Source organism: Coregonus lavaretus (genome assembly GCF_964263955.1).
Source record: "Coregonus lavaretus genome assembly, chromosome: 10".
In the NCBI taxonomy this organism is placed as follows: Eukaryota; Metazoa; Chordata; class Actinopteri; order Salmoniformes; family Salmonidae; genus Coregonus; species Coregonus lavaretus.
In genome coordinates, this window is record NC_139997.1 from 35,751,681 (window position 1) to 35,775,549 (window position 23,869).

Here is a 23,869-nt window from a genome sequence, read left to right on the forward strand (position 1 = left end):
GGGAACATAAAAAATGTTCCTTGGTAGTCCATGAAAGGTTCTGAATATCATGTTATTTTGGAGATATCCTAGGAACATTTCATAACGTTACATTTTGAGCTATGGTTTGTCTTCATATGACGTTAGGAATGATAGAAATACATTTTGGAACATCGTCTGTAAGTTTCACAATAACGTTATCATGACTTATGTAGGGACTAAAATAACTTTGTGGTCACGTCCTGGAACGTAATTTTGTTAGCTGGGATAGCCATACATCATTACAAATAGTTGTGTAATTATGTTGTTGATGGAAAGGTTGAGCTCTGAATAATCATGGTTGTTTTCTTGCCATTTTTTAGAGGACACTGTAGTGTAGGCTACCATAGTAAGTACTTAAAATAATGTGACACTTGTATGCGTATAGCATTTGCTTGAAAGTAGAGTAATAATCTTCACTATAAAAGCTTTAATGCACACAGACAATTGAAAATAAAGTTTAAGAAAAGTTTAAAGTTATTTCTTGACATTACAAGCAATAACACATAATTACCATTGTAAAAAAAGAAACATTAGATAAGAAATTATAAAGAAGCCTGTGTTGTTTCGCAGCAAAAGCTAATGGTTTTATAGCCACCCAAAGCTGGATAATTATGTTAAAAATACTGAACAGGCAGCCATCTCCAGTGAACAAGGTGCTGATACCCCAATTTACTAATGTTTTTGCCATAAAGCGAAATTTCACCAACAAGAGCTTGTAAACAGGAAAACATTGGCATCCCTTTTAAGGAAAATAAATTAAAACTAAATTCTCAACTACAGCAGCACAAAAATGAATGCACTGCATTTCAACCTAATTCCTGACATTTGAATTGAAACATCAAATGGTTGATTTTCCTGTTATATCTCATCTAATGTGTGCCACCTCCTGGCAAATTAAACCATAAGTAAATGAGGAGTGTAAGACCATCAAGAGCCACTGCAGGTCAGTCTATTACGTTTCATTTCACATTTCATACCTAAACTGAATTATGAATTAAGCTCTTAGCTAAATGAGTTTGTTTGTAGTCCCTCACTTACAGTATGTCATCAAGATAAACACATAACAATCAAAACCACCTCAGTGGACCCCTTTCTGGTGACCAATAATTTGTGGAGATGACTGCCCCAGCCCACGCCTGTGTAGTAAGTACTGAAGTAGATGCACAGTTGTGAAGATGTTCCTTGTTGTCAGCTGTACGTTTCCATGTCAAGACATCAATGTGGCTTCTGAAATTATATGACAAACATCATGAGACAAGATTCATCATTATTTGATACACAATTTGATCAATTAAATAAGTATTTGTCACATATTCAGAACATTTTCGAGGTACTACAGACTGACCTTTTCTCTGTGACTCTTCTGATGGATCCGCAATTCCTCTGGATTTGAAAACATATTTTGGCAAAAGGGGCAGACAGACTCTGGGATGGTTCTCCAAAACCCTTGACCTAGGTCAGGAGAGTCACTGAGCTCCACTTTGGCCTCTTGATGACTTTCTGGAGATTTCTTTAGGTTTGCATGCCAATCATAATCACCAGCTGACTTCCTATTATTCTGATGGAGTGGCCCCGCTCCTCTGGCACGCTTCATTCCAGCAACCCAAGATTTAGGATTAGAGGACTTTTGAGACAGCTGATCTGAACACACCACCTTATGACGAGCCTCTTCCCCCTGTGAGCTTACTGCGGGCCTGGCTCGGGGCGGACTGCTCAAGCGCATCTGAGGCAGTTGATGCTTATGGGATGCCTGGTTTGAGGAGTTCACAAACTGGATGGAGCTGGGGTCAGGACCAGGGAAGGGGAAAGCAGTGTACTTGTCCTGATGTTGAGCCGATACTGAAACATCTCCCTGTCCTGTCTGATTCGCCCTCACAGATATGGGCTGAGAGGTTGTGGATCCAGGTCCCCCTGTCGCCCCACTCCCTGGCCTGGCCAACCCCGAGCTCCAGCTCTCCAGAGGTGGCACAGACAACTGCTGGATGCAGTGGTGCAGAGAGGGATAATCCACATACTTAAACTTGGGAACCCTCTCCTTGGAAGTGACAGGGGTATGTCCTCCAGAGGGTCTTCCCAGGGCCAGGTGGCAACCCTCCAGCCAGCTGTCCAGGGGTGGCACGGTGAGCTGCTGGATGCACTGGTGCAGCGAAGGGAAGTCCACGTACTGGAATCTGGGCACTTTGAGGGGCACGTCAGAGATGTCCTCTTTTTTAACCCTGATGGGTATGGTAGGCTGTGCCTCCTCTCTCACCCTACGGGTCTTTGTGTCCGGCTCAGTTTTGACCACTAAGGGTATGAGCTTTGCTTTTGGATCACCTGCTCCCCCTGTAGGGAGAATTCTCCTATCCTCCATGGTTGGCCTCTGAAAACACATCAAACACAATTAAAGATAACCTACATTGGTAAAATCAGGCTTGAAATATCGTAAAGCATTTCCAAATATACAGTGGCTTGCGAAAGTATTCACCCCCCTTGGCATTTTTCCTATATTGTTGCCTTACAACCTGGAATTAAAATGGATTTTGGGGGCGGTTGTATCATTTGATTTACACAACATGCCTACCACTTTGAAGACGCAAAATATTTTTATTGTGAAATAAACAAGAAAGAAGACAAAAAAACAGAAAACTTGAGCGTGCATTACTATTCACCCCCCCAAAGCCAATACTTTGTAGAGCCACCTTTTGCAGCAATTACAGCTGCAAGTCTCTTGGGGTATGTCTCTATAAGCTTGGCACATCTAGCCACTGGGATTTTTGCCCATTCTTCAAGGCAAAACTGCTCCAGCTCCTTCAAGTTGGATGGGTTCCGCTGGTGTACAGCAATCTTTAAGTCATACCACAGATTCTCAATTGAATTGAGGTCTGGGCTTTGACTAGGCCATTCCAAGACATTTAAATGTTTCTCCTTAAACAACTCAAGTGTTGCTTTAGCAGTATGCTTAGGGTCATTGTCCTGCTGGAAGGTGAACCCCCGTCCCAGTCTCAAATCTCTGGATGACTGAAACAGGTTTCCCTCAAGAATTCCATGTATTTAGCGCCATCCATCATTCCTTCAATCCTGACCAGTTTCCCAGTCCCTGCCGATGAAAAACATCCCCACAGCATGATGCTGCCACCACCATGCTTCACTGTGGGGATGGTGTTCTCGGGGTGATGAGAGGTGTTGGGTTTGCGTTTTCCTTGATGGTCAAAAAGCTCAATTTTTGTCTCATCTGACCAGAGTACCTTCTTCCATATGTTTGGGGAGTCTCCCACATGCCTTTTGGCAAACACCAAACGTGTTTGCTTATTTTTTTCTTTAAGCAATGGCTTTTTTCTGGCCACTCTTCCGTAAAGCCCAGCTCTGTGGAGTGTACGGCTTAAAGTGGTCCTATGGACAGATACTCCAATCTCCGCTGTGGAGCTTTGCAGCTCCTTCAGGGTTATCTTTGGTCTCTTTGTTGCCTCTCTGATTAATGCCCCCCTTGCCTGGTCCGTGAGTTTTGGTGGGCGGCCCTTCCTTGGCAGGTTTGTTGTGGTGCCATATTCTTTCCATTTTTTTATAATGGATTTAATGGTGCTCCGTGGGATGTTCAAAGTTTCAGATATTTTTTTTATAACTCAACCCTGATCTGTACTCCACAACTTTGTCCCTGACCTGTTTGGAGAGCTCCTTGGTCTTCATGGTGCTGCTTGCTTGGTGGTGCCCCTTGCTTAGTGGTGTTGCAGACTCTGGGGCCTTTCAAAACAGGTGTATATATACTGAGATCATGTGACAGATCATATGACACTTAGATTGCACACAGGTGGACTTTATTTAACTAATTATGTGACTTCTGAAGGTAATTGGTTGCACCAGATCTTATTTAGGGGCTTCATAGCAAAGGGGGTGAATACATACAGTGAGGGAAAAAAGTATTTGATCCCCTGCTGATTTTGTACGTTTGCCCACTGACAAAGACATGATCAGTCTATAATTTTAATGGTAGGTTTATTTGAACAGTGAGAGACAGAATAACAACAACAAAATCAGAAAAACGCATGTCAAAAATGTTATAAATTGATTTGCATTTTAATGAGGGAAATAAGTATTTGACCCCTCTGCAAAACATGACTTAGTACTTGGTGGCAAAACCCTTGTTGGCAATCACAGAGGTCAGACGTTTCTTGTAGTTGGCCACCAGGTTTGCACACATCTCAGGAGGGATTATGTTCCACTCCTCTTGGCAGATCTTCTCCAAGTCATTAAGGTTTCGAGGCTGACGTTTGGCAACTCGAACCTTCAGATCCCTCCACAGATTTTCTATGGGATTAAAGTCTGGAGACTGGCTAGGCCATTCCAGGACCTTAATGTGCTTCTTCTTGAGCCACTCCTTTGTTGCCTTGGCCGTGTGTTTTGGGTCATTGTCATGCTGGAATACCCATCCACGACCCATTTTCAATGCCCTGGCTGAGGGAAGGAGGTTCTCACCCAAGATTTGACAGTACATGGCCCCGTCCATCGTCCCTTTGATGCAGTGAAGTTGTCCTGTTCCCTTAGCAGAAAAACACCCCCAAAGCATAATGTTTCCACCTCCATGTTTGACGGTGGGGATGGTGTTCTTGGGGTCATAGGCAGCATTCCTCCTCCTCCAAACACGGCGAGTTGAGTTGATGCCAAAGAGCTCGATTTTGGTCTCATCTGACCACAACACTTTCACCCAGTTCTCCTCTGAATCATTCAGATGTTCATTGGCAAACTTCAGACGGCCCTGTATATGTGCTTTCTTGAGCAGGGGGACCTTGCGGGCACTGCAGGATTTCAGTCCTTCACGGCGTAGTGTGTTACCAATTGTTTTCTTGGTGACTATGGTCCCAGCTGCCTTGAGATCATTGACAAGATCCTCCCGTGTAGTTCTGGGCTGATTCCTCACCGTTCTCATGATCATTGCAACTCCACGAGGTGAGATCTTGCATGGAGCCCCAGGCCGAGGGAGATTGACAGTTATTTTGTGTTTCTTCCATTTACGAATAATCGCACCAACTGTTGTCACCTTCTCACCAAGCTGCTTGGCGATGGTCTTGTAGCCCATTCCAGCCTTGTGTAGGTCTACAATCTTGTCTCTGACATCCTTGGAGAGCTCTTTGGTCTTGGCCATGGTGTAGAGTTTGGAATCTGATTGATTGATTGCTTCTGTGGACAGGTGTCTTTTATACAGGTAACAAGCTGAGATTAGGAGCACTCCCTTTAAGAGTGTGCTCCTAATCTCAGCTCGTTACCTGTATAAAAGACACCTGGGAGCCAGAAATCTTTCTAATTGAGAGGGGGTCAAATACTTATTTCCCTCATTAAAATGCAAATCAAATTATAACATTTTCGACATGCGTTTTTCTGGATTTTGTTGTTGTTATTCTGTCTCTCACTGTTCAAATAAACCTACCATTAAAATGATAGACTGATCATTTCTTTGTCAGTGGGCAAACGTACAAAATCAGCAGGGGATCAAATACTTTTTTCCCTCACTGTATGCATGCACCACTTTTCCATTATTAATTTTTTTGAATTTTTGAAACAAGTTATTTTTTGAATTTCACTTCACCAATTTGGACGATTTTATGTATGTCCATTACATGAAATCCAAATAAAAATCCATTTAAATTACAGGTTGTAATGCAACAAAATAGGAAAAACGCCAAGGGGGATGAATACTTTTGCAAGGCACTGTATCCAGTAACATTACTGTGGAGAGGCATAATGGAGGTTATTCATAAAGCTTTGCTCTACTTTGCTTAAATGTACCTCCTGCTTTTTTCTCATGATGTGTCAATCAAATCTATGTATACTGAACAAAAATATAAGCGCAACGTGTAAAGTGAAAGGTCCCATGTTTCATAAGCTGAAATAAAAGATCCCAGAAATGTTCCATAAGCACAAAAAGCTTATTTCTCTAAACTTTTGTGCAGAAATGTGTTTACATCCCTGTTAATTAGCATTTCTCCTTTGCCAAGATAATCCATCTACCTGACAGGTGTGACATATCAAGAAGCTGATTAAACAGAATGATCATTACACAGGTGCACCTTGTGCTGGGGACAATAAAAGGTAACTTTACAATGTGCAGTTTTGTCACAAAACACAATGCCGCAGATGTCTCAAGTTTTGAGGGAGCATGCAATTGGCATGCTGACTGCAGGAATGTCCACCAGAGCTGTTGCCAGAGAATTTTATGTTATTTTCTATACCATAAGCCACCTCCAACGTCGTTTTAGAATATTTGGCAGTACATCCAACCGGCCTCACATCCGCAGATCATGTGTAACCACGCCAGCCCAGGACCTCCACATCCGGCTTCTTAACCTGCGGGATCGTCTGAGACCAGCCGCCCGGACAGCTGATGAAACTGAGGAGTATTTTCAACTGGACCTAGTTTTACCCTTATTATCAGCATCTGGTCAACCTATATATGTATTATACAGCTGCTTATAACTATTTCTGAGGAGAGGAAACCCCTAAAGTAATTATTGTGGTCAGGTCCTGGGGCCCTACCTGGGTGCACTATTTGGTTTTTGCCCTAGCGCTACACAGCTTATTAAAATAACTAACGCATCATCAAGCTTTGATTATTTGAATCAAAGGGGGCCAGGACTGAGTTTGGGGAAACCTGTGCTAAGAAATAGCAGGTATTAAGTAGGCCAGGGCTCGCCAACCCTGTTCCCGGAGAGCTACCGTCCTGTAGGTTTTCACTCCAACCCTAATCGAGCACACCTTATTCTAATAAGTAGCTGGTTGATGAGCTGAACCAGGTTAGTTGGAGTGAAAACCTACAGGAGGGTAGGTCTCCAGGAACAGGGCTGAAGACCCCTGAAGTAGGCTGTCCTGACCTGACCACAATAATTAGTTTAGGGGTTTCCTCTCCTCAGAAATTGTTTTAAGCAGCTGTATAATACATATATAGGTTGACCAGATGCTGATAATAAGGGTTAAACTAGGTCCAGTTGAAGATGCTGTGTGCTGCTCCTCCAACCTTATGTCAGGGATATTAATAGCGTTGCAGGTATGAAGTTAGGAGGAAAGTAGGTCAGAGCCAGACTGATCGCACTGCCAGGGGTCCAAAACAAAATATCTGTCACACAGCAGCTTGAGCCAAGAAAACCTGATACTTTTATACAAAACTCTTCACCCTGCTCACTTCAATAAGTATGTCTTGATTCAAGGGAAGACATGAACGGTTGGACGGAGAATATAAACTTGACTACTATTCAGTATTCTGATTCACAATCCAATAGTGAATATATTATTTTGTTTCTTTTTAATACTTAGTGTGTTTGTTGCCATCATCAGTAGAGACTGTGAAATAACAGCAATAGGAGGAATCCCAATATAATATATTGTTATATAGTGATAAGATACTTCTTGTAATGTCGTTTTCATTGAACCTACCATCCTGGCACAGTGAAACACAGAGAGCACTGCCCTGGAACTGTGCCGAGCCGTGACGAGGGGCGGGGGAACGCCGTGTTCCATATTCACTCGCTGTGTTACGAGGAATTGGGTCACGCACGGTGGCCTACATTTGGAGGGTTTGTTGTCTTCGTTTTTCCCTCCCCACATTTATTTGGGTTGTCCCCGCCCTCGTGCGCTCAACAGCACAACAGTAACTAGGCTACTGCAATTTACATCGTTGAAACGAAAAAGGACCCTTACATTTGGATAACGTCCATACCCATTTTATAACATATTTACCCTAGATTCGTAGTATAATCATAATGACACGTCGCAATAACTGCAGCGGCGAACGGTTGCATTATTTCCACATGATCACACTGTTTCACACAATGTATAAATATGTATATTAATAGCGGGTCAAGACTGTTGAATTGATACCGATAATGTCCATTGGGCTATAGGCCTAAAGCAAGTTATAGAGAGCGACTGTGGCATACACACAGCAAAACATAGTACATTGCCAAATTAAGAATTGTTCTTAATAGAAGTAGCCTACAAGAAAATGTGTGGCTATGACATGCATTTCTTCATCCAAGTGTTACCTTTCGTTATCGGTCTTCCTGGAAATCCGTGAAACGCGTAATGAATCTGCTTCTTGGTGATGCTGTGTCCTGCATTATGTGCAATTAAATAGTGTTACAAGATGTGAATCAAACAGTAATTGCTCAGACGTTTCGGTTTAGCAGCAAATCGAATAGAAAAAAGGCTTGATGGTTGACTCTTCGAGCGTGGTTGATGACACCTGCTATTAGTTTCCGAGAAATAACAGGCTTAATCATTCGATGTTAATGACAGCTCAACAGAAACAGTTGTTATATTGTGTCAAATGATTTATCTCTGAACGCCTCAATTGCTACTGCTACCTTGAATGATAAAGTCTCAAACCAATCAGAGTTTTAGTACAGTCAAATCACTCCCACAGAATCCTTATCTATATAACAATGCAGACCAATGCTCGAGCTAGTTCCAGCTGAGTAGGCGGAACCTTCGTGCTCTGCTTCTGGTACGGTTCAGCTAGAGTCCCCTCCATTAGGATGGGCAATATCACGCATCACTCATATAATCCTACAACCCAGAATAAATATTACCGCCGTTGGCAGATAACAGAAATAGCTTTCAACTGATGCTAAATTTATCAGTAATGCTTTATGACCATACAATTTGTCTTGAACTCATACCAATGTAATGACTCATTTATTACATTGAGACACAATTATGGGTTATTTCCGATAATGATATAACTAACCATTTATTCTTCAAGAAATAAGCCTAATGGTTTTGGGCTACAACTGCCAAATTTCCCTATAATACCCCAAGGAGAATATAAGGTGATATTGTCTTTTTAAAATGTTTTTGTTGTCACTTGAGTCAATGTATAGCTTCAAAATATGTAAATATGCTTAACTTTCATGATCTCATGGACTGTCAGTCCTTGCATCACTCGCTCTGTCTTTGAATTTGAGTGTGGTTACATTTCTCCAGCCCCATTCCTCAGCTTTCTAGTAAACCAAGTTGTGGGGTTGAAGTTAGGCTGAAACACAAACTCGGGATTGTGCCCTTGCTCAGTGTCCATCCTAAATAGGCATACTCCAATTTCACTGGATAGTATGGTTCCTAGCTCTGATCAAATTGTGTTATGTAGCTCTATCCCACTGTGCAGTCATGATATAGGCCTTCCCAACCAGCACCATCATTAAAACCTTATCTGTACCTTTTGATAAAACTATATGTACTCCTTGGAGTTGTAAGGTTTTGTGTTTTCATATTGTTACTTTAACAAGGAATGCATTTTCTTAAACCAGCCAGGATTGTGACATTCAGCAAAAATTCTGTATGTTTCATACAGAGAATATAGAAAAAGATAATCACTGATCATGTCATGACAACTTACAGTATTATACCTTTACTGTGTGGAGTCATTCACAATACTGTGAACCATCAATTCAACATTTTCTCTAAATCCTAAAACCACCAGCCAAAGGTCAAGGATTTCCGGCCATGTTTATATGTGCAGTTGGTAAAGAGATCGTGTTACGTGTTGTTGTATGTAGAAGTGTTTATGTAAAAAAAAAAACACAAAAAAAACATTTAGACATCACTAAAACCATTCTTTATTTACACAAGCACACACGATGAGACCACACCGCAATATTTACAATTCAGTCATCATAATACCAAACAAAACATAGTTATTTGGGTTTGATAGACAAAGTCTATATCTTTCAGACCAAACACCTGTAGCTCATCCTTTGAATACATCACTTCCCATTAGGAGCCGTGTACAGTGCAAGCTAATGTTTATTCCAGTCTCTGCTCTGGATTTGTAAGCAGTCCCCTATGACTCCAAGGTGTACTGTAGCATATGTAGAAATAAAATAAAAAGGACTGCAGACATCATTATTCCCTTGCATTTTGTAATATTTGAACCAGTATATGGAGCAGAAAATAGCTTGAAGGATATGACCCTGTAAGAATTGAGTTTGTGACCTGATCATTTTACAATTTGGGTTTATATATTTTTGATCAAAATGTTTCCCATTGGACATTTTTATTAATCCCATTGCTCATTCCATGTCATTGTTGTAAGAAAATGCATATCACTTCATGTTAAAACAAATGTACAGTTCATTAAAAAAGAAAATTGTGATATACTGATACATAAATACCATAAAACAATACTGATATATAAATACCATAAAACAACATTTGTCTATACATACATACCTGAATTTGGTTGAATAAGAAAATACAGTAAACATTAATAAAGAATGATTTCAGAGAGATAGAGAAGAGCATAGAGATGGTTCTCAATGGAGAAAAGTTGAGCTCTTCTTATATCTATGAGTCAACGTTTACTAGTAATCTGTTGAAGTGAAGCTTCATTTCTGGGAACAGTGATTTTGCAATATTTTTTATTTATTTGAAAATGATTCAATTAATGTCCCAACTGGCAAATTTGTGAAAAACATAATCATGAATATTTGCTAATGGGTTGAATTTTCTAAATTATCATTCAAACAATTAGAAGGCGTTAATTACTGAAGCAGGACAATAAGAAAATAAAAAACAGAGAACACCTTGGACCATATTCTTCAACAGTCTACCTTAAACCTGTAAGAAAAAAACGTCTAAGATCGATGTACTGTATTATTGTGAGAGACGACAGTACCAAACTTAAATAGAGCAGGTTAGATACACTACAGTGCATGCTACATTTTAATATACGCATGTCATATAGTTGAGTATGAATACTTTTCATTCACCCTTGGGGTGTTTAAAATAAAATCTGTCCAATATTTCTACAAAGCAAAATAGACAGTAGAGATACATACATTATATTATACACGATATAATGGACATGTAAAGTTTTTTTCAAGCAGTCCATTTCTTCCCATGTTTGTCCTGTGATGTTTTTATTCTACAGTGACTCCTACATCAATATACACTACATGGCTAAAAGTACGTGGACACCTGCTCGTCGAACATCTCATTCCAAAATCATGGGCATTAATATGGAGTTGGCCCCCCCTTTACTGCTATAACAGCCTCCACACTTCTGGGAAGGCTTTCCACTTGATGTTGGAATATTGCTGCGGCGACTTGCTTCCATTCAGCCACAAGAGCATTAGTGAGGTCGGGCACTGATGTTGGGCGATTAGGCCTGACTCACAGTCAGCGTTCCAATTCATCCCAAAGGTGTTCGATGGGGTTGAGGTCAGGGCTCTGTACATGCCAGTCAAGTTCTTCCACACCGACCTCAACAAACCATTTCTGTATGGACCTCGCTTTGTGCACGGGGGCATTGTCATGCTGAAACAGGAAAGGGCCTTCCCCAAACTGTTGCCACAAAGTTGGAAGCACAGAATCGTCTACAATGTAATTGTATGCTGTAGCGTTAAGATTTCCCTTCACTGGAACTAAGGGGCCTAGACCGAACGATGAAAAACAGCCCCAGACCATTATTCCTCCTCCACCAAACTTTACAGTTGGCACTATGCATTCGGGTAGGTAGCGTTCTCCTGGCATCCGCCAAACCCAGATTTGTCCGTCGGACTGCCAGATGGTGAAGCGTGATTCATCACTCCAGAGAAGGCGTTTCCACTGCTCCAGAGTCCAATGGTGTGCGAGCTTTACACCACTCCAGCCGAAGCTTGGCATTGCGCATGGTGATCTTAGGCTTGTGTGCGGCTGCTCGGCCATGGAAACCAATTTCATGAAGCTCCAGATGAACAGTTCTTGTGCTTACGTTGCTTCTAGAGGCAGTTTGGAACTCGGTAGTGAGTGTTGCAACTGAGGACAGACGATTTTTACACGCTACGCGCTTTAGCACTTGGCGGTCCTGTTCTGTGAGCTTGTGTGGCCTACCACTTCGCGGCTGAGCCATTGTTGCTCCTAGATGTTTCCACTTCACAATAACAGCACTTACAGTTGACCGGGGCAGCTCTAGCAGGGCAGAAATTTGACGAACTGACTTGTTGGAAAAGTGGCATCTTATGACGGTGCCACGTTGAAAGTCACTGAGCTCTTCAGTAAGGCCATTCTACTGCCAATGTTTGTCTATGGAGATTGCATGGCTGTGTGCTCGATTTTATACACCTGTCAGCAACGGGTGTGGCTGAAATAGCCGAATCCACTAATTTGAAGGGGTGTCCACATACTTTTGTAGTGTATTTTTGTACATGATTTTAATACCCCTTTATCCCTCCTGTTTCCCACATATGCTCTACAGTACATTTAATAAACTCTTATTTAAACGTATCTTTGCTCTGTGCAACAAATGTAATGTGTTGAAGACAGACAGTGTCTCTCCGACTTTGGCTTATTTGTGCAATGTGGATCAGCACTCTTGACAGGACACATGGGGGGATGCGACAGATTGTCTGTCAGATGCACCCCTAACCCATCCTCTCCTCTCAACCAACCTGCTCTATTCACCTCTCTGGTCTTTCACTCCAACAGGTAGGTGGAGGACTAGGCAACACTATCTGTGGAAAAAAAAGTAATATATTATCGCTCAAAGGATATCGTAAATGCAGCACAATGGATTTGTATGTACCTGAATTGATATCACTCACATTACAAACCATTTGGGGAAATAAAGTAATTGTAAATCTAGAATTTGATAGGTAAACCAGGCGTACCTTACAGGCTACCTATTCCTCGCCTGCCGGTCAAGGAATTTCTGTTTTCTATCTGGAGGAATCTCTTCCAAACTGATGCCATGGTTACTTGCCCTGAGGAAAGGCAAAGAAAGAAGGCTTAGTGTCTTATCCGATCGGCAGTGCACACTGAGCCCTCAGAGTATCCCAGCATATGAAGCAACAAAAGCCCTGTGCACACTGACAACTGTTTTCAGCAACCACTGTTGACAACCGTGTCTCAATTTGAACTCTTAACACAGTTATATAATGTGGACAGGGCTAAATGAGGCAACCACCAGGGTAATGTGTTAAAACATTACAGCCATGTTTGCTGCCTGCCAGGCAGAGCGTTCATCACACATCATGTAGTGCAGTGGGAGGTATGGATTCATTAAACATGAGTTAAATAGGCAGATGGTTGATGAGGAATTGTACATTTGGGTCAGCATGTGAACTGAACCACGACACAAGGGTCATGTCAGCAGCACATAGAAATAGAATGAGCAATTATGATTTAGAAAACTGTTAGTTCCAGCCACGCAATCTGACAAATGGGTCAGCACATTATCAGTTTTTCCTAAATTATTTTCTGACATCTTATCCTCTATATCCACAGTGACCTAGCTAGATGAAGATCAACTGTTTTGACGCAAACCGGGTTGCATCAGTACTACTGACAAGGGGGCTGGCAGAAGGACCCAGCAGGACTGAGAGTCAATGACAGTATAGTTAGGGCAAACATAAAGTACAATGTAAATAGAGCAGGAAGGCATGTTAAATCTTACCCTGGAGTAAGGTCAGGCGGTATGGGCAGAACCTTGTCAAACCCAGCTCTCCCAGCCAACCAGTATGTGTTTTCAACTCCCTTCCCCTGAAAGAGAAATAGGGAATAACAGAATGAGTGGTGAGTTAGATTAATTAACTATTTGGGTCTTCTGTCTCTTTCTGTGTGTGTGTGTGTGTGTGTGTGTGTGTGTGTGTGTGTGTGTGTGTGTGTGTGTGTGTGTGTGTGTGTGTGTGTGTGTGTGTGTGTGTGTGTGTGTGCGTGCGTGTGTATGTATGCATGTGCATGTGTGTGTGCGTTTGTATTTACCTTCAGCTCTGTCATGCCCCTGGTGTCTACTTTGTAGCCCATTTTCAGTTCATGCAGGATATCGACTGTGCTTTGGTTGACATGGATTCTGTAAGCTGGGATAATAAACAACAACAGCAACCACAAAGGCAACATTAGTCTTCAAATATTCAAACACAGAATGAATTCAATGTAAACAATTACCATGAGTTATTTATGTCTAAAGAGTATCAACATTTGTGAACTCATGCAGCACTTACATATCCTACATATATTTTATTTATATGGTTGATCATATACTGATTTAGTGTAAAGCAACACAAGGTAATTTATTGTGTGTGAGCCCATATCCTCACAAGATAATTTTTGATAGAGTCCATATACTCTTTGTGCAGCAATTCATATGTATGGCCACTTGGTGGGAGTAGATGTGAGATTTACTGTTCTCTTTTGTCACTGACTATAGTAATTACTTACTATAGCTACTATACTGGTTGCCCTTCACCTCTAGAAATACCCTAGATATATGTTGCTAGCATCAGCAGTTAAATAAGCATATATTGTTTTGAAAAATGAGAAGATTAGGAGGTTGTTTAACTACCCATATCATCACCTCAAGGGTTTTTATAATAGTTACACTAATTTATAACACATACAAATAACACATTATGAAGTTTACATTGCTGTACCAGCAGAATTGTGGTGATAGGGCATCTGAGGCAAGCCTGTTCTTGGAGGACATATCCATTAAAGGTCCAATGCAGCCGCCTTTATCTCATTATAAAATATTTCTGGGTAACAATTAAATACCTTACTGTGATTGTTTTCAATTAAAATTGTCCAAAAGAAACAAAAATAGCTTCTTAGCAAAGAGTACTTTCTCAAGCAAGAATTTTGCTAGGACTGTGGGAGTGGTCCATGTGGGGAGGGAAAAACTGAAAACTATATGTTATTGGCAGAGAGGTTTGGAACGCTCAATCTCATTGGTCTATTAACCAATTTACCGCCTTGTGATGTCACCAAGCAGGCCAAAACTCCATCCCACCAAAACAGGCTGAAATTTCAGGCAGTCTTTTCAAACACTAAAAGGGAATTATCATAATTTTCACAATTTCACAGTATTATTCCAACTTCATGGTGAGGAAGTATATATAAAACACAGGAAAAATCTAGTTTTTCACTGCACTGGGCCTTTAAACCCTGAACTTGCCCACTAATTCCACTGATAGTCTTAAAGGATTAGTCAGGACTGCTTATAATAAACCTCCTTAGTGTTGCATGCACACAAACTGCCATACACCTGTCCCTATCCTTAGTGGCCTCACACAGCGTGATTTCAGTGGTTTCTGGTCAAAAGAACGAATGTGATGTACTCACACAACCCTGTGGACTCCATTCGAGAGGCCGTGTTGACAGTGTCTCCGAACAGACAGTACCGAGGCATCGTCAGACCCACCACACCTGCCACCACAGGGCCTGATGGACAAAGACACACACGCAAATGATACATATGCTGATAAGATCAGAAGCAACATAATTCCTGATTTATGACTTATGATTCATGACTTAATCAAATAACCTACAATATGTCTCACAAAAGTCTCTGGAGCAAAGAAATAGCAAATTAAGTTAATTTGATCAGTTTCATTGCAGAATATCCTTTCAATCTTTAGAAGATATATTTTTATTTTATGTCAATTGTGTTATTTCTGAGCTGTCCTTTTTCATACCTAACAGTAGTCACCTCTGTGTTACTAGAAATGAGTAAAACCTTCCATATTAATTGGTAGGGTAGAGTAACAAAAAGGCAGTTAGAGACTATAGGATTACAGGGCTAAGTGGATGATGGGATCAGGTAAAAATACACTTTTGACCAATGCTCTGACGTTAACGCCATGTTCCAGAGAATTCCAATACTAGTAATTAATTAATGTACTAATTCTCCATTTTTTTCAATGTAATGTAGCAAAAGTGTAGTTTTCTTATGTATTGAATTTTACAATTAATCTGTTGACTTTGTTGCACATGCATGAACTGCAATCTATAGCAGTTGACCTCATGGACTGCCAGTCATTTCATCCATAGCTCCATCTATGAATTTGAGAGTAACATTTCTTCAGCCCCAGGTATGCACGAAATGGCATGTATTATTATTATTATATTATCCCCCAGCCTTTTAGCAAACTAAGTGGTGGGGTTACCGTTTGGCTGAAAAACAAATGAGGAATTGTGGCTTTAAAGCGAAAAGGACTGTCAATCTGTCTACATTATGAACACTGAGGCAGAGGATAACAATATGATGGGTCACCCACCAGAGTGCAGGCCGATACGAATCTTAACCTTGACGTCAGGCATGTGCCTCATCTTGAATGTTCCAATACAGTGGAGGATGTCCAGGGACATATTGGACATCTCAGCTGCGTGGCGTCTACCGTTCCGGTTTGGAACTCCAGAGGCTACCATGTAGGCATCTCCGATGGTCTCAACCTGAAGTACACACAATCAATCAATATTATATATCAATATAATAATAATAATAATAATAATAATAATAATAATAATATAATAATAATAATAATAATAATCGAAATAGGTCCTGACTCTCGCTAAATAGTAGAAAGCAGATTATTCAGTCGACGTTCCTATCGGTCCTAGACTGTGGCGACATCATCTATATGAACGCAGCTGCCACTTCATTAAAGCCATTAGATGCAGTTTATCATAGCGCACTGGGCTTTATTACGGGCGACAATTTTAGTACTCATCACTGCATTCGCTACCTGAAAGTTAGTTGTCCCTCTTTGATGTCACGTAGGTTGATGCATTGTTAGCTTTTCATTTCTAAAGCCCTTTTACTAAAAGTCCTTTGGTCTCTACTGAGTTGGGTAAATCAGCTTTTAGTTGTTTTCTTTCACCTTATTTGTGGAACAATCTTTAAAATGTTCTTACATTTGATGTTCTGGTCCCTCTAGGCCAATTCAGAAAACTGATTGAGGACCTTATTACTGATTAATGTTGTTGTTGTTTTTTACCTTGTTTTTCTTTCTGCTTGCATTTTGTACTCATATTTTGATGTGTGTATTTTCTGTAATTTATGTAAATCAGGGCTCATCTGTAAAAGAGACCTTGGTCTCAGTATGACTCCCTGATAAAATAAAGGTTAAATAAAATAAATAAAATATCTTTATTGTCCCAATTGGGAAATTTGTCAAAATCACAAAGGAAGGAGTCAGTGACACAAACACATGCGCACTAAGAAATGCACCCATTTACTTCCAGGATTTGTATTGAACCTATAACAAGCTTCCATTGCATCACTTATATAGGACACAACTCTCTTGCCGCAGGACAGGATTTTCACCTTGTAGACATCATGCTGCCCGATGATGGCATCAAAGAGTGTGTAGAGATCATTGAGTAAATCTACCACCTCAATGGGCTCGCTGAGTGCAGAGATGGTGGTGAAGCCCACAATGTCACTGAAGTACAGAGTGACCTCAGAGAAGTGCTCTGGTCTCACAGGCTTGCCCGTCTTCAGGGCCAGGCACACAGACCTATTGGGTTAGACAATACAAAGGAGTGGATAAAGGGATGCAGATGTGGATAGAAGGATGGAGGTTACATTTACATTTTAGTCATTTAGCAGACACTCTTATCCAGAGCGACTTACAGTTAGTGAGTGCATACATTTTCATACTGGCCCCCCGTGTGAAACGAACCCACAACCCTGGCGTTGCAAGCGCCATGCTCTACCAACTGAGCTACAGGAGTTTAGGTAGAGAATAAATGACAAGCGGCCAATGGAATAAAACACTTTTCTTTTTTCTTTTTTGGCTTTGCATAGTAATACAAGTAAATATATTATCTCAAACAGTGACATTTTCTTCTTTTTGATGTTGCAAATAGGCAGCTTTTAATGTGAAGTGACAGGAGAGGAGGGGGACTGACCTGGGCAACATCTGGGCCAGCAGGTTATCAGTCTTCTTCCTCTCCACCTCCAGCTCCTCTGTCCTCTCCCTGATCAGGTCCTCAAGGTTAGTGGAGTACTGCTCCAACATACGCAGCATAGAGTCTATGATGTTGGTCTTCTTTCCCTTGGTTATAGTCTTGAACTAAAGGATGAAGGGGAAACATACAGCATGCAGTGAGGAGGAGGTGTAGTGTGTTACATATTACTGTAATATGGTTCACAAAAGCATGTCATTTTGAGTTCTTGTTAGGAGGCATGGTTTCCGGATGGTGAGGGAGGATGTGGGCAGGTGGATGGGGACTGAGGGGGGGGGTGGGTTTGGGTTATCTTTGTATGCATTTCTTCGATAGTTGTTTTGTACCTGTAACCCCTCTCATTTTTTTCTAATGACAAAACTAAATAAAAAGTTGGTCACAAAAAGTATGTCGTTTTGAGTTCTTGTTAGCTTGAGACCATGGTGTTCAGGTTTGTGGTGTTCAGGTTTGTGGTGTTCAGGTTTGTGCATGTGCATAGTGGGTTTGGCATTGAAATAAGGAAGCATAAGCAGAAAAGAACCCCATACCTAATGTCAAATATGGTGGTGGATCTTTGATGTTATGGGGCTATTTTGCTTCCACTGGTCCTGGGGTCAATGGCATCATGAACTTTACCCATTACTAGGACATTTTAGCCCAAAACCTGGTTGCCTCTGCCAGGAGGCTGAATTATTATTTTATTTTATTTAACCTTTATTTAACTAGGTAAGTGAGGTTGAGAACAAATTCTTATTTACAATGACGGCCTACACCGGCCAAACCCGGACGACGCTGGGCCAATTGTGCGCCATCCTATGGGACTCCCAATAACCCAAACCACAAATAAAAATCCACAAATAAATAGTTAATTGACCACAAAAATCTACATTTTACAATGGCCATCTGTCTCTGGAATTGAACCCCACTGAAAACCTGTGGTTTGAATTGAATAGGGCGGTCCATAAGTGCAGACAAAGAATATCAAGGATCTGGAAAGATTCTGAATGGTCCAAGATCCCTCCCAATCTCATATTCTTTTTGGGATAAAAGCTCAGTGCCGTTATACTCCAAGGTGAGGTATGGAAAGGTATTGAAAACAGAGGTGGCAATAATTTTGACCCCTATCTTTTTGAGAAACAAAGTATTACTTGTTAAACAAAATCTTTCTCTGACTAATTGTATTAGTATAAAATAATAACATTTTCCTATGTTTTTGAGCATACAATATAGTTCAGTATTTGTATTATTTATTTTATACAGTATTTTTGCTCTTTATCAAGGGTGCCAATCATTTTGTACCTGACTGTATACGTGTAGCTTTGTGTATGTTTGTGTACAGTAAAGTACCTGTTTGAAGATCTCCTCGAAGGTGGGCCTCTTGTCTGGCTCCTCGCTCCAGGCCTGTTTCATGACTTGGATCACCTCTAGTGGAGCCTCATCCACTGACACAGTGGGCCGACACAGTGGTGGGGGGGATTTCAACTTACTGATGATCTCTGTCAAACACACACACACACACACACCGTCAACTTCTGATGCATTTTTTGAGTGATTTCAAACCTTTGGTGGTTCCTATGATCTCCAATAATTGTAGTGTTCATATTGGCATGGTGGCCGCCCTGCTGTATTTGTTTTACATCTGACACAACTAGCCCCATGTATGGTGGTACTGTTTGATATGAGGTCTCACCCTTGGGAGGCATGTCCAGCATGCAGAAGGGAGCACAGCGGGCGATGACCTCCTGCATGATGATGGCAAAACTGTAAACGTCCCCTCGGAACGTTCCTCTCTTCATCAAACTGGAGTCCCTCAGTAGCTCTGGCGCCGTCCACAGGTGATCTGTAAGGTGGACCAGGGAGGGAGGGGACAAGAGGGGGTTATTTTTTTTCACCTTCCTTCACACATTTGGATCATGGTGATAAGAGTGAACATTACTAAGGCCATGAGTTTTTCGTGATCACATAACCTGACCGGGGGGAAAATAGACACACTTTTGTTTGTGTAATGACTTGGTAAATGATAAGGAGGAGGATTTGCTGGTTCTGATATGTTGAGTGTATTGTATGTGTCCCTATGGACTTACCCTCAGGCTTGCCCTCGTCAAAGTCGACCCCCTGGGTCGATATGATCTCATTGAAACCGTACTCAGTCACCTTCAGCACGAAGCGTCCGTCCACCACACAGTTTCGGGACTTCAGGCGCCCATGGATGACATCACGGTTGTGAAGGTACTTCATTCCCTGGGAGGGAGGGATAGGAAATATTGAGACAGTCTAAACAACGAGGAGAGAGATATAGTCAGACATGTCTATGAACGTGAGAGAGTTGTTTCCCTCCTTACCCTGATCAGATCCATCAACAGGGAGGACTTGAACATCCAGTCGAGGCGCATGTCCTCGTTGTTGAGAAGGTCCTCCAAGCTGCCCCTGGTACAGTGCTCTGTCACGATACCAAAGATCCCTGAGTCGTGGAACAGGCCAAGGAACAGGTTGAGATTCTCATTCCGCATGTCCCTGAGCTGAGAGAGGGTGAGGACAGAGAGAGAGGTAGGTTATGACAGAGGAACAGTGCAGTGGGCAGACAGAGTTTCAATGTCTTGCTGTTTTGACTGGCTCACTCAGACAGTCACTCACTCACCTTGGTGAAAATACTTTGAGTGCTATCACTGACACTTGACACAGTGTTTCCATTGGGACATCTCTTCAACCAAACCCAGTCACCCTAGTGAAGACAGAATATACAGGTATTAGCAAATATTTATCTGGTAAACCCAAAATGCTAGGGACAGGGACACTAAACAGAGATGCATTTGTTCAGAACTGTTTGTCACCAAGACAAACCAAGACAAAAGTATCAACATTGGATGTGTGCATCATCACAGTTACATATTAGTACTATTTCTTACATGCAGGGCATCAAACATTGGAATATTGGATTGCTGTCACTGTTCTACAGTAGTTTTACAGTAGATTCCCCACATTGACATGTGACCCACCTCAAAGACAGCGACATTGGAGCTGTCAGGGGTGGAGCCAAAGTAGCTTCGTCCCGACACTGAGTGGCGAGGTGTCTTCACGTCCAGCTGACTGTTCATCATACTGTCCTCATTCAGCTTCTACTTACAGAGAGAGAGAGAGAGAGAGAGAGAGAGAGAGAGAGAGAGAGAGAGAGAGAGAGAGAGAGAGAGAGAGAGAGAGAGAGAGAGAGAGAGAGAGAGAGAGAGAGAGAGAAGTTACAAGAGCTTCAGAATAGACAGTCCATCAAAGATAAGGGACTTTAATCAGACACAAATTCACACACACACAAATTGGCCTTTATGGTATCATACAGTAGGCCTCAAACTGACCCTTTTGCTGGTCTGGGTATTGATGAAAATCAGGTCATCCAGATTCAAGACTACTTTTAAGGACCTTCCTCCTCCCTCTGATCCTCCAAAGATGGTTCCAATCCGGCCACCTCTCCTGGACAGACACAAATGTTAAGACCCCAAAACATCAGTAACCTCATTACAAACAAAAGCATGTGTTCAATGCAGAAGACAGAATAGGCAGTTGATTGACACACTCCTCACTGTGTTTGAGCTTAACTTACTTCATATAAAAGGCAGCTCCACCTCCAACCAACCCACAGAACAGGATGAACAGAAAGAGGATAGTACCTGCATCCAATCCTAAAGGCAGAGAGGGGGATAGAGGGAGTGATAAAGAGAAAGAGTTAGAGGGAACACAGACCTCATTTTACCATAGGCTACTGGTACATCACTGACCCCAAAGCTAGACCACCTACCCCAACTGCAGGTGATGTAAGGACTGAACCAGCAACGGGAGTCTGTGCTGGGGCTACTGCCAGCAAAGTGGATGGAGCGCCCATTGTACTTGACCGCCCCAAATTTGCCAAGGGTATGGGGGGCCTCCAGAGTGTGTGTCATGTAGAGTTTGTCTCCCCCGTCAGAGTCCAGGACCACGTAGCGAGCCAGCATCCCCAACCCATCTTCGTCGGATGAGATGTGCTGGTTGAAGCCCTCAAAGTCAACCCCTCCATCGCTCTGGAGCATGGTCTCCCCATCCACCCAGCGCCCAGCGACCATGCGACTCTTTTCCACTGCATAGGCCATGTAATATATCATGTTGTAGATGGTGCCGAAGAATGGAGACACCTACGTCAGGGGAGAAGAGTGGTGACGATGTATCAATCATTGATCTGACTGACTGCTATTGAAGACTCTGTCTGTAGACTCTTTAGACTGACAGTAAGAGTTTTGATGATGGTAGGCAGGGAGTACAGGAATAGAGAAACATACCATTGCCAAGACAGTGGTACGGCACTGACAAACCACTGGTCATTATCATCAATACTGAAACATTCCAACAACATTGGTTTTAAGGTTTGAGAGGTCCAAATACCTATATGTTAACTGTTTCTGAAGAACTACAACTCAAGAGGACTGTTGTGCAACCAAAGGTGCTTGCTACAGTACTGCATGTCCATGGCATGTGTGACTAATGATGAATGATGACTAGATGAATGCCCCAGGAGCTGTGCTCTGGGATGTCTCACCTGATCTGGTGGAATGCTGGTGCGAATCTCAAATTTCTCCTGAGCATCTTTGAAGCTCTGATAGAAAGTGTTCTCACCAGAATCCATGGTGATGGTGAGAACTCCGTCGTAGGCTTTTCTCAACAAGCTGTCATTGGTCAGAGCATGAAGGTTTGTGCCCTTGGGCAGCGAGTATGTGAGGGTGTCGTAGGGGATGAAAACATAGCCACGGTCTATCATACGCATGTTCGAGGCAGAGGTTAGAAGCTGGTACTGGGCCTCACCACCAATCAAAGCTGAGTGCATACACATGATGACCACTGCAGAGACAGAGAAGGGGGAGTGGAGGATGAGGAGGAGGAAAGTTGGAAGTAGGGGACAGAAGAAGGGAATAGAATAGACAATTATTAGTCATTGCAGTGTGGCAGTGTGTTATAATGGAATAGATGACAGTAAGTCACACATTCACACACACACAAACGCATGCACGCACGTACAAACTCATGCATGCTCACACATAAACAAACAAACACACACATAAACAACCAAACACAAATGCGCATACACACCTCTGACACGGTCTAACTCCCGTATCCTCTTCAAGGCCTTCGTGGGCCCATCCTTGTCCGGCTCCATGGTGACCACATTTGTAACCGGCAGGCCCAGGGCCATCAGAGAGGCCGCCAGCTCATGTCCCGTAGCCTCCCACAGGTCATCCTCTGACGTCACGATGACCACATGGGCCCAGCGGAAGTACCGCAGCACAGAAAATAGAACCCGGGAGGACAGAGGCAAGGGCCTGTGAAAGGTGGGATACTGTCCATCCTCCATGTTTGGTTTCAGGCAGCCCCAGGACATAAGGGGCTTATTCCAGTTTTTCGCAAACAGGGCAGCCGATGAGCAGTAGCCTGGATTAGTAGGGCCGAGGAAAGCCGAGCCATAGCTTTCGAGAGAGGTGAAGCGGGCCAGGGCATTGGATGTTTTACAGTCCTCATTGACGAGAGTATAGTCGTACCAGTAGCCTTTCTTAGTGTAGGGGTCCATGTTGAGGCGGGCAGTGGCCAGGCGTGCAGCCAGGTCAGGGAGGGCTTTGGAATACATAGGGTCACATGTCCAGGGCCCAATTATGGCCACACTGAAAGTGGCGCCCCAGGCCTCACATGGTAGATAGGTGGCCATCAGCAGGGGCAACATCAGCCAGTTGCCCCACGAGCTTCTGGAGCGTAGCACCGCAGATGATGATGCGGGGGTCGCACTGTTCGTTGTGTCTATACCATCTGTCCTTCTTTGTCTCCTTCTCTCCCTCATTGGGGGATCTTGTGTCCATCGTGGGTGGTGGGAGAGGTTGAGGAGGAAACTAGAGTTTCTGTGAGATGCCATTGTCCCACAGGGTTTCTATCTAGAGTCAGACACCACAGATGAGGAATGGAGGGTTGGAAGTGACGGAAGAGTGTGTGTGTGTGTGTGTGTGTAAGGGATTTTGCCCCCTAGCACTCTGTAGGGCACTAGCCCAGAGCTGGGAAGTTCACCTCTGGATTCCCAGCCATCACTGCTTCCATGGAACATATGAGAAAGAATGAGCGAGAGAGAACAAAATTAGACATATTGAAGCATATTTATTTACTGTTTTCTAGGACAAAACTATGT

General features: G+C 42.5%; 2 protein-coding genes across 2 annotated transcripts; both read right to left on the reverse strand.

Annotated features, from left to right (window-relative positions):
* Positions 1-433: 433 nt before the first annotated feature.
* LOC311136144 (uncharacterized protein) lies at positions 434-8,327 on the reverse strand. The gene is made up of 3 exons (XM_084170233.1): positions 8,031-8,327; positions 1,367-2,383; positions 434-1,248 (listed from the first exon to the last, which is right to left on the reverse strand). Exons 2-3 carry the CDS (start codon positions 2,372-2,374, stop codon positions 1,237-1,239), a joined length of 1,020 nt encoding a protein of 339 aa, XP_084026359.1. The 5' UTR covers positions 2,375-2,383; positions 8,031-8,327; the 3' UTR covers positions 434-1,236.
* Positions 8,328-12,137: 3,810 nt separating this feature from the next.
* Positions 12,138-23,602, reverse strand: LOC311135560 (retinal guanylyl cyclase 2-like; the record flags this gene model as incomplete). Its single annotated transcript, XM_084169572.1, has 19 exons — positions 12,138-12,473; positions 12,630-12,722; positions 13,415-13,500; positions 13,723-13,817; positions 15,079-15,177; positions 16,014-16,188; positions 17,063-17,255; positions 17,650-17,813; positions 19,033-19,181; positions 19,376-19,525; positions 19,770-19,926; positions 20,028-20,204; positions 20,324-20,407; positions 20,682-20,801; positions 21,033-21,147; positions 21,278-21,356; positions 21,473-21,842; positions 22,244-22,542; positions 22,792-23,602. The coding sequence occupies 18 exons, from the start codon at positions 23,600-23,602 to the stop codon at positions 12,638-12,640; spliced, it is 3,408 nt and encodes a 1,135-aa protein (XP_084025698.1). The 3' UTR covers positions 12,138-12,473; positions 12,630-12,637.
* Positions 23,603-23,869: the final 267 nt, after the last annotated feature.

Coding starts and splice junctions, on each gene's coding strand:
- LOC311136144 (XM_084170233.1), bottom strand. CDS start 2,374: ATGGAGGATAGGAGAATTCTCCCTACAGGGGGAGCAGGTGATCCAAAA.